The sequence below is a fragment of the Monodelphis domestica genome, chromosome 3 (assembly GCF_027887165.1).
Source record: "Monodelphis domestica isolate mMonDom1 chromosome 3, mMonDom1.pri, whole genome shotgun sequence".
NCBI classification, from domain to species: domain Eukaryota; kingdom Metazoa; phylum Chordata; class Mammalia; order Didelphimorphia; family Didelphidae; genus Monodelphis; species Monodelphis domestica.
This window is the reverse complement of record NC_077229.1, coordinates 71,945,606-71,960,676: the sequence shown is the minus strand read 5'-3', so window position 1 is coordinate 71,960,676 and position 15,071 is coordinate 71,945,606. Positions and strand designations below refer to the sequence as shown.

Genomic DNA, 15,071 nt, shown 5'->3' with positions numbered 1-15,071 from the left:
TTGTCTGCTTTCACGTGGTGCTGTCTGACATCCTTCAGGTAGCGGCTCAGGTAGTATTCCAGGGTGTTGAGGAAGGTACTGTCTTTGTCCACAAGCTGGGCGGCCCGGGGCTGGTTGGTGAGCCAGTCCATCACGGAGTCGATCTGCTCCTGCTGGATCTGCTGTGAAGGGCAGGGTTGCCAGAGACTCGGCCCATTCCCAGGGCTCCTCCCCGACTTGCTCCCCAGCCCACCCCGGAGGTGCCAGGGCCCCCAGCTCCCTTACCATCTGCTCTGTGAAGATCTGAAGGTCGGCAGGGGTGCCCTGCAGAAAGAAGAGGAGGAAGGGCAGTGTGAGGGCCAGGGTGGGGGGTGGGAAGGGGCCCAGCAACGTGGCTCTCTTACCTTCTTGGTCAGGTTGTAGATCACTCGGGTCAGGGCCTCTGCAATGATCCTGGTGTTTCGGGTGAGGGTCTTGGATTCTACCCGGGACCTTTGGAGAAGAGAGCAAGAAGCTCAGGGCTCTAGAAATGACAACGCCTCCTCTCACACTCGCGGCAATCCTCGAGAGGCTGGGGGCGCCTCCTCTCACATCCCCCACAACAATGGGCCAGAGAGAAAGCCATGGACTCAGCTTTAGGGCTGGAAGAGTCCCTAGAGGCCACCTAACAATAGCTGGTATTTCTACAACACCCCCAGGTGCCCGGCACTGTGCTAAGCACTTCAGAAATATGATCTCATTTAATCCTCACAACAACCCTGGGAGATGGGTGCTATCATCATCCCCATCTTACAGATGAGGAAACTGAGACACACAGCTCTCCTCGGTCTTCTCCCCCGTCCGCCAGAGCCCACCAAGGTCCCCTGAAGAATTCTGACTTGTTAGTTATTCCACTCCCAGGACCCACCTCAGCCATGCGTGGGAGTGGTCACAAGGGTATGTGGGCAAATGTCTCACCCGCCTTGCCCCAGACAGGGAAGGCTGCTGGGCAGGGGGCGGGTACTCAGGTTCCCAGCGCGGGGCTGGGCCATTACTACGGGAAGAATCCATGATTTATAGAATGGCGATGAACTAGCAAAAAAAATGAATCTCAACGAGGCCTTCGAGGCTTCACGACCATCCGCTGCTTGTTAAACTTGCCAAGGTCTGTACGGACTCTTTCTCCCTGTAACTCTTTTCAAGTACTTAGATCCCAGACCACTTGGGACAAATGTACCCGGTACATTAACTGTCGATGGTAACTTTCAGCAAAATGTCGTTTCCCCGTTTGTCCTTTACTTTTTTTTAACCCTTACCTTCTGTCTTAGAATCAGTTCTAAGTATGAGCTCCAAGGCAGAGGAGTAGGGAGGGCTAGGCGTTTGGGGTAAAGTGACTCGTCCAGGGTCACCCAGCTCTGAACCCAAGGCCTGGTTCTCTATCCACGGCGCCTCCGAGCTGTTCCTCTTTTTATCTATTTTAGCTGTTACTTTGTCTAAAATCATTATTGCCACCCCTTTTTTATTATTTCAGTTAAAACCCAACAGACTGTGTGAGAAACCTCATCTCCTGTTTTAAGGCCACACTTTACCAAGGTGCCCTTTCCTCTTTCCACTGTGCTTCTTGCACACAGATTGCTGGATTCTGGTTTCTAATCCATTCTGCTAGGCTCTCCTGTTGGATGGGTGAGGGAGGCAGAGCCAGGATGGTGGAGCAAAGGCAAAGAAAGCGCAACCTCTTTGAGAAGCCTCTCCAACCAACCTTAAAGTTACACTTCAAACCAATACTAGAGTGGCAGAACCCACAAGGGGACGGAAGAAAGCCACCTACGAGGCAGGCAGAGGGTCTCTGGATGGGCGAGAGGGGGAGGGCAGGGTCGCCCTGAGGGGCACTGGAGCAGGCCAACAGCAAGACCCCCATCCCACCCCCACAGCTCCAGGTTCTGAACCTGAGCCCAAGCCAACAACAGAGCCGCCCCACAGCTCATCCTTGACGCTCCAAGCCCTAGTGCAGGCCCTAGCACAAGGCAGTCCACAGGGCACCTGGCCAGTGTGAGCCCAAAGTGAGGCCGGCTTGGAGCCCCAGAAAAAGGAGCTCCCGGGGCTCTGGGCCCTGCAGGCCATCCACAGGCCCTAGAGGAAGACTGAATCAGCAGGGACGAGCTCCCAGCCCACGGGCTCCACCTATCACTCCACCTCAGAAGGACTGAAAACTAGCAGAAACCCAGAATGAGAGCTGAAGGTGGTAGCAGCAAGGAAAAACAAGTTTAAGAGAGTTTCCCCTGCTACCTGGAGAACAGAGCCCACATCTGAGATAAAGAAAAGGCTGGGAAAACGGGCAAACATCTAAAAAAAGAAAAAAAAACATCTAACCATAGAAAATTATTATGGAGACATTAAAAAGAGCAAGGCAGGAACTCAGAAGGGGACAGAGAGATTAAAGCAGTTTTACAGATTTGTTCACCACATTCACAGTAATATAATAATAATGTGTATTATCTTATTATTATATATATAATATTATATATATATATATAACATATATAAATTATTATTATTTCCCTCCATCTCAAATTCTCTTACTTTTCTCCTTCTGTTTCCTGCCCCTTCTCTAAGAATTATTCTGCTAGGAGCGGCTAGGTGACTCAGTGGGTTGAGAGCCAGGTCTAGAGACAGGAGATCCTGGGTTCTAATCTGACCTCAGATAGTTCCTGGCTGTGTGGCCCTGGGCAAGTCACTTCACCCCCATTGCTTAGCCCTTACTGCTCTTTTGCCATGGAACTGATACAAAGTATTGATTCTAAGGCAGAGGGTATGAGGTCGTTTTTTTTTTAAGTTTATTTTGCTTAAAATTAATTTTTCCCTTAATCTACTCTTTATCTTATACCCTCTCCCTTTTCCCTTCTGTCCTTTCTTTCCTATTTCCCTTTGGCGTGAAGTATATTTCTATCTATACTGAATGTATTCTTTCCTTTTACCAGTTCAAATGAGAATGAAATTCAAGTTAGTCACTCTGCCCCCCATTCCCTCCTCCTCGTTTGCACGTCTGCATTATGAGATCCTTCTCCCCATCCTCCCCTCTCCTTTCTCCCCCATGTTTTCTCCCCCGCTTTCTTCTATTCTTTTAAGAACCTCAAAACATAACAAAACCAATTCCAGTCTGTCTAATTAGGCTCCTTCTTTGACTTATGACAGAATTCTAAGTGGATATAAGTATCATTTCTCTATATTGCAATGGAAATTTTATCTTTGTTTAGTCCCTCTGACTGCTTATTTATGTTTACCTTTTAATACTTCTCTTGACTTGTGTTTGTACTTCAAAATTTCTCCTGAGCTCTGATCTTTTTATCAGGAACGCTTTGAAGTCTTCTGTTTTGTTAAAATTACTACTCTTATTTCTCCCCTGTAAGATTACACTGTTTTGCTGGATAAATTTTTCTTGGTTGTTAAGCCTGTATCTTTTGCCATTTCTGGAATATCATATGCCAAGCTCTTCACTCTTTTCACTATTGTGGCTATCAAATCACATGTGATCCTGATAGTTGCTCCTCTATACTTAAATTCTTTCTTTTTGGTTGCTTGCAGTATTTTTCCCCCAGGTCCTAGAAACTCTAGATTTTGGCTTATAACATTATTGGAAATTTTCAAACTGGAGCTTCTTTCAGAAAGTAACCCAGTAGATTCTTTCTATTTCTACTTTGACCACTGGGCCTAAGAAAGAGAACCAGCTTTCTTTTATAATTTCTTTTTTCTCCCTTTTGAAAAAAAATATTATAAACATTCTTTTCTTTTTAAATTCCAAATTCCAAATTCTCTCCCTCTCTCCCACCCCTTCCTCACACATTGCGAAAGCAAGCAATATATTAATTATACATGTGAAATCATGTAAGATATTTTCATTTTAGACATTTTGGAAAAAAAGCAAGAAAAATAAAGTGAGAAAATCATACATCCAAGTTCCTCTTTTTCTCTCTGGAGGTCGACAGCATTTTTTCATGATTCCTCTGGAATACTTTTAGATCACTGACGTGATCAATCTTTCAGTTGATCCTTATTACTATAAGAATTAGTTAATTAAATTAATTAAAGAACAAGGTTGTTTATAAGAAGGTCTCCAGCTTAGGGAAAGTTTGAAGGTTACTTTGAGAGGAGAGTGTTCAGTAGGTCATGGGTAGAGAATTCCCAGAAATCCCTAGGAAAGGACTGCTGAAAAACTGAACACTGGATTTTCCACGCTGAGGCAGGGGTCCAGGGAGTTAGTTGGCTCTTATCAATCTTTGAAGATTTTGGTGGTAGACAGCTTGGAAATCATCTTTATATCTAAGAAGATTGTGAGGGTAATTCAACTGACATAGAGGGAGTTACCGAGGCTGTTCCCCAGAAAGTAGAGAGGAGTGTCTGTGAAAACTGACAGGCAGGTGGATCTCCAGCTGGAGAGAGAGTTGTGAAGTTTATATATTCGTTTTAAGGAGATAAAAGATTTATAAATTAGAATAGATTTAGTAAGTTAGATTATTATCTTTGGACAGCTAGTATAGTTTAAGGAGGTTTGATTTCATCAAGCAAGAAGAAAGTTCCATGAGGGACAGACAGGTTTATAAATATACTTAGAAATCTTTGTTTTTAGGGTACTATATCTCCTAATCAATTTCTATTTCCTATTTCCTGTCCCTGATATTTTCATAGTTATTAATAAAAAGGTTTTGTAGTAATTTGTCTCCAGCCAGTTTCATCTACTGCCAGAACTAGCTAGGCCCTAATAACTTAGCAGAATCAATACCAACTGGATATCAACTGGCCTCAACCAATACCGAGATCAATTTTACCATAATATTACATTGCTGTTCATATGTGCCATGTTTTTCTGAAACTACTCTACCCAAGCTATTTTTTTTTTAATTTTTTAAACCCTGGTAAGAGCGAGGCAGTGGAAGTTAAGTGACTTACTTGGAGTCACACATCTAGAAAGTGTCTGAGGCTGAATTTGAACCCAGGACCTCCCATTCTCTATGCCTGGCTCTCAAACCAAGTCATTTCTTTTAGCACAAAACTTCTTCAGGGTCATATACTACAACATGTTCAGCCATTCCCCAACTGATGGACATCCCCTCAATTTCCAATTCTTTGCCACCACAAAAAGAGCAGTTATAAATATTTGTGTACAAGCAGGTCCTCTTCCTTTTTCTTCGAACTTTTTGAGGTACAGGTCTAGTAGTGGCATTGCTCCATAAAAGGAAATGCACAAGTTTTATAGCCCTTTGGGAATAGTTCAGATTGTTCTCCAGAATGGTTAAACCAGTTTGCAACTGTACCAATAAACAGTGCACTGATGTACGTACCCCTCACCCCCTCCAGCATTTGTAATTTCTGATAGATATGAGGTGGTGCCTCAAAATTGTTTTAAATTTGTCTTTCTCTAATGAGCATTTTTCATATGTCTATAGAGGGTTTTGAGTTCTTCTGAAAACTGCCTGCTTGTATCCTTTGATCATTTATCAACTGGGGAATGACTATATTATTTGAGAAATGAAGCCTTCATTAGAACAACTTGCTGTAAAAAAAATTGTGTTGCTTAATTGAATATGGTACCTTTTAGCAAAATGTAGCTTCCTTAATTATCTCTTTAAATTAGGTCCATTTTTGCCTTCACTTTGTCTGGAAGCATTGTTCCCATCCCTGCCTTTTTTACTTCAGCCAAAGCATATTAGATTCTGCTTTAGTCCTTTATTTTAATTTTTAACCCTTACCTTCTGTCTTAGAATCAATTCCAAAGCAAAAGAGTGGTAAGGGCTAGGCAACTGGGATTGTGACTTGCCTACAGCCACATAGCTAGAAAGTGTCTGGGACCAAATTTGAACCCAGGACCTCTCATCTCCAGGTTTGGCTCTCTATCCTGTGAGACACCTAGCTGCCCTATAACCCTTTATTTTAACGCTGTCTGTTTCAATTATCTCCTGCAAACAATATATCTTTTCTAATTTCTTGGGCTTTAAGGTACTACAATTATCCTTAAATTCTCTCTCCTGTTTTTCAGGTCAGTCATTTTTGCTTTTGCCTTACATTTCTTCTAGTTTTCCAGTCATTTGAATTTGTTTTAATACTTCTTGCTGTCTCATGGAACCATTGGCTTCTATTTAGTCCATTCTAATTTTCAGGGAGTTTTTTTCTTGAATAAGGTTTTATACCTTGGTTGCAACTTGTATCAAGTTATTTTCTTTTCAAATTTTTCCCCCCTTGGATCTTATTTTTTCCTCTAGTATTTCACATTTGTTTTCTTAAATCATTTTTGGCTCTTTTTTTTTTATTTTAAACCCTTACCTTCCGTCTTGGAGTCAATACTGTGTACTGGCTCCAAGGCAGAAGAGTGGTAAGGGCTAGGCAATGGGGGTCAAGTGACTTGACCAGGGTCACACAGCTGGGAAGTGTCTGAGGCCAGATTTGAACCTAGGACCTCCCGTCTCTAGGGCTAGCTCTCAATCCATTGAGCTACCCAGCTGCCCCCTTTGGCTCTTTTTACAAAACTCTTGCTTCATTCATTCCAGAAATTTTACTTCAACTTGTGGTCAAGATGTTTTTCTTTGAGGCTTTACTTAGAGGTGTTTTAGAATCATTCTCTTTTTTTCTGGATTGGTGTTTGCTTCCCTGTCACCTTCCTACAGCTCTTCATGGTGTCTTTTTTTTTTCCCATTTGATCATTCTTTCAGCCTACTTCCTGACCTTTGACTTTATTTTAGGGATTGACTTCTGTTCACTCATGGCAGAAATGTTTTGAGCTGTGCTTTTGTCCTCTCAAGTCCTTCAGCTATTTTCTTGGTGGCAGAGTCTTAGATTATTAGTCCAAGACGTTAAGAATAACTCAGATTGGAGACCAGCAAGCTGTCAATGTTCTCAAAGGGTGTTCACTATCCCTCTGATCCAAGCTCTGCAAGTTCCCGATCCAGGTCTGGGTCTACACAACACTTCTATTCGTTTACTCTGGGTGAAAGTTCTAGTAGACTGCTGTCAGACTCTCACCATAGGCCAGCTGGGAAGCTCTGCTGGTTCAGAGTGCAGAGTTGTAGACTCCCTTAGGTCTGAGATTATTGCCCTAGTTATTCCACTGTAGGCCTCAAGCTGGGTTGGAGGCTGAAACTGAGACCAGTTCCATGGGCCAGTTCCACAGCTAAGTACTTCAGAATTTAGACTCCATTCAGGAGACAGCCTGGGGCCAGCAACCATTCCTCACCCTAGTCCGTGTTTCCTCCGTCAGCCCCGGGCCTGGGACCGGGGACAGAACCACAAACTGGCACCTGTTTCCACAGTGCGCACAAGATCAGGGTTCCCCTATACAGACCCAGGACCTTGGCCTGGTACACAGCCTCCTTCAGTTTCCATAGGCAGGTGCACCCCTAACTAGAACCTGCTCCTAGCATCCATAAACCTCCCTGCCTCCCTCTATTGACCTGGGCTAGAAATAGGACATTTGTGATTTTTTTCCCTTGGATTTCCCAATCAAGACTTGGTCTGATAGGTCTTCCAGATCAGTTATACATGGGAAGAGATAGAGAACAATAGGTAGAGGGCACAGAGGGATCAAATCAAGCTTCCGAGGACAGATGTGTGGAGAAATTACATGTAAAGGAGACAGTGGAGATGGGGGACAGAGAGCCATCTGCTAGAAAACCTAAGGCAGAAGAGCACTGCCTAGGCATGTCATCCCTTCCTTACCTGAAAGACTGGGCCTGACTGCCATATTGCTGGGCAAAATCAAACCGATCACACCTGCCCCGGCTACCTTGCTAAACTAGGCTCTTCAAGGGTGAAGGAGCCACATGACTTGCAAGGGGGGAACCATCTTTCTCCATGGGAGAGGTGGTTCTGCCTGAGAATCCCATCTTACTTTTCAACAAGCTCAAAACTCAAGCAATTACAGATATCTCCAATAAAGTAAAAAACATTCAATTCCATTCAGTGCTAGTTTTGTAGTCTGGGCACCTGGATTCAAATCCTGCCTTTGTCACTACCTTCGTGACTAGCCACATCATCTCTCTGGGCCTTGGTTTTCTTCTTCTATAAATAAAATATGGGGCGGATAAACCCACCATGGACTAGCCTGGCCTCTAGGACACCCCTCTAGCCCTACATCTAGGACCCTGCCTTGCCTCTGGCCCCTCTACCTCACCGATACGTGCTTACTAAACCTGCCTCATGCAGGTCCTGGCAAAATCAGAGGGCTGCCAGCAGCCAGTACAAAATAGGCTAAGGTGAGGGAACAAGGGATACTGCCAAATGAAATCACTGTACAGATGGGGGACATCCATGCCAGGACCCCTTCCCATGTGCCCACATGTCTCTGGGTAAATGTAGGAGCAAGGCTGGTTCCTACTGCAGTTCCCAGCTGAGACAGCAGGACACTCAGATGCTATATAGATCTCCAGGGTAGGCTCCAGCCTGGGGATAGGGGCATGGCATGACAGCTGACAGCACAGTGTGAAAATGCCTCAGGCAAGCCTACAGGCCCATCAATGCTCCCTACACAGGATCTTAGAGCTAGGCCTGGAAGATGCCCTGGAGGTCCTCTAGTCCTACCTCCCTCATCATAGAGGGGAGGGATTCAGTTGCTTGTCCAACATAAGGAATACCTGTCAATGCTCCCTCTTCCAAAAAGCCTGCCCTGATTTCTTTCTCATCTGATTCTATAGTACCCTGGAAGCAAGCAAGTCCTGAGTTCAAGTCCAGCCTGATTCTGTGGATCTGGTCAGGTCAAAAGAGCATTTCTGTACTCTATGTAACTCTCCAAGACCACAGCCAGGATGCTGAATCTCCTAGAGCCGGTTGCATGAATTTGAATTCACAGTTTGAAGTTATAATTGTGCAAGATATTCACTGGTTCCATATTGCATAAATATGCCGTAGAGAGCCAAATAATCACAAAAGCACTGACCTGCATGGGGAAAGGGAGCCTCCTCAGCCACAAGGAAATCACAAGTCCTTCACTGTCCCTTTCCCTCTTATGTATTCCATATTCTTTTGTTCTTTTCATCAGAGAATGGATCTCCTCCCCATCTTGCCCAAAGGGCAATCCCAGGCCAGATCTCAAGACCATTCAGTAAGGAAGCTCTAACCTGCCTCATATTTCTTTTCCTTTCTTTTTTAAAAAACAAAACAAAACACTCTTGCTTTCGGTCTTAGTAACAACTCTAAGACTGAAGGGCAAGGGCCAGACCCCTGATGGCGAACCTATGACACACATAGCCATTTTCAATGACAGGCGGCCACATGCAGAGAGGTATGGGGCCGCAAGCCAAGAAGGACGTTTTTTCCTCAAAGCGACACACCACCCAAGTTATGCTTGGCTTTTTGGCGGATTTTGACACACCAAGCTCAAAAGGTTGCCCATCACTGGGCTGGGCAATCAGGGCTAAGTAAATTGCCCAGGGTCATACAAAGAGGAACTATCTGAGGCCAAATTTAACCCCAGGTCACCCTGACTCCAGGCCTGGCACTCTAGTGCTAACTAGCTGCCCTTCACTTGCCCAATTTCTGACCTCAGGCAGCTTCTCAGGCAGTTGAAGGTCTTTCAGAGGCTCATAGAGGTGGTTCAGGGCTTTTTAACACTCCTACAATACAGAGCTCCTGGCCTCAAGACTCCCCGGCAGCAAGGGCTTTAGGTCCGCAGCACAAAACCCAGCTCCATATTCTAATTTAATGAACTGCTAAGGGCCTCACTGTGAAGTAGAGGTGACCCTAGACCTTCAGAAGCTTTTACCCTGCAGCTTATCTGACTAGAAATGCTTGGAGAAAGCTCCCAGCAATAAATAGATCCTCTGTTTTCTAAGAAGCGGCCTAAGTACCACCAGGTCAGTCATGGGGTGATGATTCCTCAGCCACTGCACCCCATGAACAAGAGAGAATGGCTCAGAGTCCCATGAAGCTCCTTTGCACTCCAGCAGTGACCATGGCTATAAAGAGGCCAAAGTGCTAAGAATCCTACCGTTTTAAAACCATCTATGAATATTAATCAGGCTATTGGTATGCTAAATGGGAGACCTTGGTCTAGTGACTGATAAACCAAGGAACTAAATTGTATCAGTCTCCATATTCTCCCTATGAATACCAGAAGACAGAAGGATGCAACTGCTGCTAAATGGAGGCTAGAAGGTAGTCCTAGGAAAAGGCAATTAAAGGAGCCCCAGGAACTAGATTTTATTTTGCAGCCACAGGCAAAAGAAATCTCATTTCAAAGGCTCTTTGGTTATTAGTCCTAAGATTACCATGGAGATAATGACTTGCTAGTGGTTGTGGAGGATGAGGAGGCAGAGAAATTCTAGGAAAGATTCAACATTCACCAGTGAACCTCAGAATGAAATTAACACATGCTCAGATGACCACAAGAACACAGTTCCAGATCCCTAAGGGACCTCGGAGGCCGCATAGGCCAACCCCATCTTTTTACAGATAAAGAAACTGAGGCCCAGGAAGGTTTTCTTAAGGATCTTCCTCAGATCATAAAGAGGGGATAGAGATATATATCACTTTAATTGAGCCCTGATTCAAGGACCTGTTATGAATTTATTTTTCCTTTACTTAGAATTTTTACATGTAAGACTTTGATAGTCTATATTTCATCCAGCAATTTGGATTTTTTTTGATGTTTTTTTTTATTTCTCTTGCCAATTGACACATACACCTCATAACTCAGCCAGGTATTCCTAAGTGATCCCTGTGTTTTTCAACACCCTCTTCAGGAGGGAATGTATAATTATTCTAAATTGCAAAATTTAAATTCTTTTTGAGAGGAACTTTAGGTTAAGAAACATGCTACCTCTCCGAATCCAGAAAGTGAACTGTTTGGAGAAGACACCATGAAGATGCCTACACAGATAACATGCTGCACCAGAAGATCCAGAGAGAACTTTGGGATGTGGTGATTTGAACTGTGTGGGGTTGAATGCATTTGTTTTGTATGTATACTCTTATCCCATTGGGGACTGCCCCCCTAACTGGCTTTTTGCAAATGCGCCTAGCAATTATTGGTTTTGTTCTCTTTTCCTCTTATTCTCAAATTATTGTAATTTCAAAGTTGATATGTTTACAAGACCCACTGGAGAGACTAGTCTTCCTCGGGTCTGGGGGAAGGGGAAAATGTATAATTGAAAATCTGTTACCCTAAAAAAAGAACTACATTTCCCAAGAGCCCACAGACTTCCTGTCATCATGTACTTCCTGTAGACAAAGTATAAAGTCAATGGAGTTGAGGCTCTTCCTCTTCCTTTGGCATACAGCCAGTGGTGATGGTGGTGAGTGGGGATTTTGAAAATGGCTAACCAGCCATGGGTATGTGGTCTTTATTGTTCCTTGATTTCTAATGATCATTTAATAAACCTCTTAAAATATAATATTTTTACTATTAAGATTAAATTTTAATTTTTACAGTTGGAGTCATTTCCAAAATCAGTAATCTTGGCTACCAACTTGTGAGAGCGAAAACTGAACACCAAACAGGAAGAATACAAACAAAGAAGACAAGATAACTAAATGAGACGATTCCAATCTGATCTATTTAAACAACTATTAATACAAAAAAAAGGGGGGGGAATACATTTTAAAAACCATGATGACCAACTGATGTAATAGCAAGTCACATTCAACAAGCACCATATCTCAGTCAAAAAACACTCCAAACCTATGCCAATAAAGAGAAAGATGGCAGCCAAGGCCAACATTGGTTTATGACATAAATGCATCTGTAAAATATTACAAAGGAAGATGATGAAAAAATGCAAGCAATACTCTGCCTCATAAAACTTATCAAAAAGTAATGTAGAGGAAAACATGCTTAAGGGAAGATGACAAGAGACCCAAACCAAGGAGGCCATGCTGAAAGGATATTTAAGAAAAAACTAGAAGAGGTAAGAAATGGAAAAGACCTGTAAATGTTCCTATAACTTTTTTCTGTCAGTGACTGTGAAGCCCCAACACATCTGAATCCTAATGTCCCAATCCCCTAAGAATTGCATGAATCAGCAGCAGGAATGCTGAGAAATTAAAATTTGAAAGAAGTCAGGCAAATGAGTGGGAGAAGGGAAGACTTTCTGTGCCTGGAGGGGCTGATTATCCAGACAGCTGAAAGAAGGAAAGATACCAAGTGCTTGGGGGTATTAGGGGATCACAGAAAGCAGCTAAGACAATACAAATAACCACATACCCCTAGCCTACTTTCCCACCTCCTCAGAACCTAGTGGAAAGCAAATCTCCATGTGCATCTGAGGCAGCATGGGGTAGGGAGGAGAGAGGTGGCCAGGAAGCCAGGAAGATCCAATTTCAAGTTCAGTCTCTGATCTACACCAGCTGTGTGATTCTGAGCAGGTGGCAGTGCCTCAACCAACTCTTAAGAGGCAGCTAGGTGATTCCGTGGGCAGAACATCGAGCCTGGCATCAGGAAAACCTAAATTCAAATTTATCCTCAGACCCTTCCTAGCTGTGTGACCCTGGGCAAGTCACACACCCCCATTGCCTACCCTTAGTGCTCTAGCAGGGGTGTTCCAGATGCGCTGATGTTTGCCTCAGAGACACATGCTGGCTACAGCAAGCCCTCCTGAGAGGCAGCCCCTCCCAAATGAGCAACAGACTCATCATAAGGTGTTTAGCTGAGCCATCTACTGCAGAAAAATCAAGGGGTGCAGGATTCCTGGTGTGCACTTTGAGCAGAGATCCCAGAAACAGATGAGCCAGCCCAGAAGAAAGTAGGCTGGATTGCCTGGGGGATGCCCAGTGCTCTCAGTGACTCCAGGGTTTTCTTTGAAGCAAAGGCCCATCTTTTAAACATCAATATCCTTCCAGTGCCCAGGCATTGTTGTGTCCCAAAATCTCTCCCCCTCTCCAGAGAATTAAAAAGCTTCCAGGTTGCCCAGAAGAGGTATTCAGTCAGTGGAAGAAGGCCAGGCCCCAACGTCCTCAGGAGAAGCAGCATTGAGGATGTCAGAGATGGATTTGTCAGAATGAGAGGGGGAAATAAGGGCCCCCACATTCCCTATCAGGAGCCATATCATGTGAAGAAACCCAGAGCAGGCCCTTGGCTCACTGGGTGGACAGACAGATGGACAGAGTCCTTGGGGAATATTTCCAGGAGGACCACAGATCCCACTCAAGCATCAGACTAATTGCTGTACGTCATGTCTGTCTTTTAGACTATAAACTCTCCGACAGAGGGTACCCCATTCTATTTCCCCAAGGCCCTAACACTGTGTACTGCAGGGACTTAACAGATGTTTGTAGGAGGAAGGGAGGAAGCAGGAGACTGAAGACTCCCCTGTTTCACAGATTCAGCATCAGAAACAAAAATCAGGAGGATAAGAGGCAATGCAAAGACCCACATTGGCAGGCAGGATAAGGTGGCAGGTAATAAGCTGCCAGGAGGGGAACAGTCCTGTGGCAAGAGAGTCGGGACATGGAGAGCAGGAGAGCCATAGATGCAGGGAGGAAGGCGCTCGGCATAGGGGGAGAGCCTCTGAACCCCGGATCAGTAAGAACTGCCCAGGGGAAGAAGGCTGGAAGAGGCAAAGGCTCATGCTGATGGGTTAATGGCTCTGCTGAAGTACCACAACAATAGCAACTCGTTTCTATGGGACTTTGGTTGTTGTTCAGTTGTGTCTGACTCTCTGTGACCCTTTTCTTGGCAGAGATCCTAGAGTGGTTTGCCATTTTACAATGGCATTTTACTCCAGCTCATTTTACAGATGAGGAAACTGAGGCAACAGGGATCAGTGACTTGCCCAGGGTCACACAGCCAGAAGTGTCTGAGGTCAGATAGGAAGTCAGGAAAAGGAGTCTTCCTGAGTCCCGGCCCAGCACTTGCCCCAACAGGACTTTACAAAGCCCTTTCCTCTCAATAACTCCGTGGTTTGTCCAGAATCACTCAGGAGGCACAGGGCAGACTCCAGGGCCCCAGCTCCCTCCCCTCAGCCACATCCTATGGCAGCCGCCCCACAGAGCATCCAGGGCCCAGCAGGAGGCTGCTTTGTTGGGGGAGGCCCCAAATGTTCTTCCAGAGGCTGATCAAGCCTGCCCCAGGGGTTCCTCTCAGTGAGGCCTTGGACAAAACAGACGCTGAGGGCACTTGGAGCCCAAAGTTCTCATTCAAGTCATGCCTCCAACATGTACAGGCTGAGGCCTCTCAGAGACAAAGGCCAGGACATGCTTAGAGGGAAGGAGAAGAGGGCCTGGGCAGCCTGGCTACTCACCGGACGTCCATGATGCTGTTTCGCAGCCCATCTCGATGGCTCTCCAGGTGGGAGACTGTGAATGCTGGGAGCCGGCGGATGGCAAAGCGCTCGTGCTCCCAGGCTAGCATGTCCTCAGCCAGGTTGATTTTCTTGTGCACCATTGAAAACCTCACCTCTGGGAACTGGCTGGCAGCCACCTGCAGAGAGACCAGAGTTCTGCGGGGCCAGGCAGGGGGAGATGATGGTCCGTCACCCGGATGGCCGGCCGAGGCAATCTAGCACAGGTTCTGGCCTTCCCCCGAGGCCAGGAGCGCCGGCTGCCCATGCCACAGAGAGCCTGGGAGGGGAAGAACACCGGGCCAGGCTCTGCCAGGATCTCAGGGGCCATCCCTACTCAGACCCCCCAGAGATCCCCCAGCTGAGATCCTGTACCCCAGCCCCAGGTCGTTACCATCTCGAGCTCTCGGAGGAAAGCATACTGCAGGGTCCCCTCCTTGGGAGGCTTCGATACGTGCAGGTGCAGGCCGTTTCCCCGGCCCAGGGTGTCGAGGCACAAGACAAAGGCCACGTTGTCCTGGAGCAGGCTGGAATCTGGAAGAGGCAGGGGGACAGGTGGCAGAGAGAAATAGAGCTGGTCCACCTCAGTAGGTGGTCAAACAACAGGAGGCTGGCTCTCCAAGGCAGCTCGCCACTGGCTGCCCCCTTCTCCCGGCCCCCACCCCAGACCTCTCCCTCCTTCTACCTACCCAGCAACAATGACCCCTGACTTACCTGTGTGATCCAGGTTGTCTTCTAACCATCTCTTAGTGCCCTGATAGTTAAATTTACCCCCACCGGAGGCAAAAAACAGCAGGTTGTACCTGCCAGGTGAAAATGGGATTATTAGATTAGACTCAGAACATGAAATGTCAG

The 15,071-nt window shown here is 45.7% G+C and overlaps 1 protein-coding gene across 2 annotated transcripts in view; it reads right to left on the bottom strand.

Annotated features, from left to right (window-relative positions):
- NCLN (nicalin) overlaps positions 1–15,071 on the bottom strand; it is a 40,440-nt gene that overhangs the window by 6,530 nt on the left and 18,839 nt on the right. Inside the window, exons 7-12 of one of the 2 annotated variants that reach the window (XM_001363056.4) lie at positions 14,931–15,019; positions 14,611–14,750; positions 14,178–14,356; positions 384–471; positions 265–303; positions 1–161 (exon numbers count right to left, since the gene is read on the bottom strand). The exon at positions 1–161 is cut by the window's left edge and continues 3 nt beyond it. In XM_001363056.4, coding sequence (XP_001363093.1) covers positions 1–161; positions 265–303; positions 384–471; positions 14,178–14,356; positions 14,611–14,750; positions 14,931–15,019 — 696 coding nt within the window. The remainder of the gene's footprint in view (positions 162–264; positions 304–383; positions 472–14,177; positions 14,357–14,610; positions 14,751–14,930; positions 15,020–15,071) is intronic. The other variant, XM_007489654.3, reaches the window with a different exon arrangement.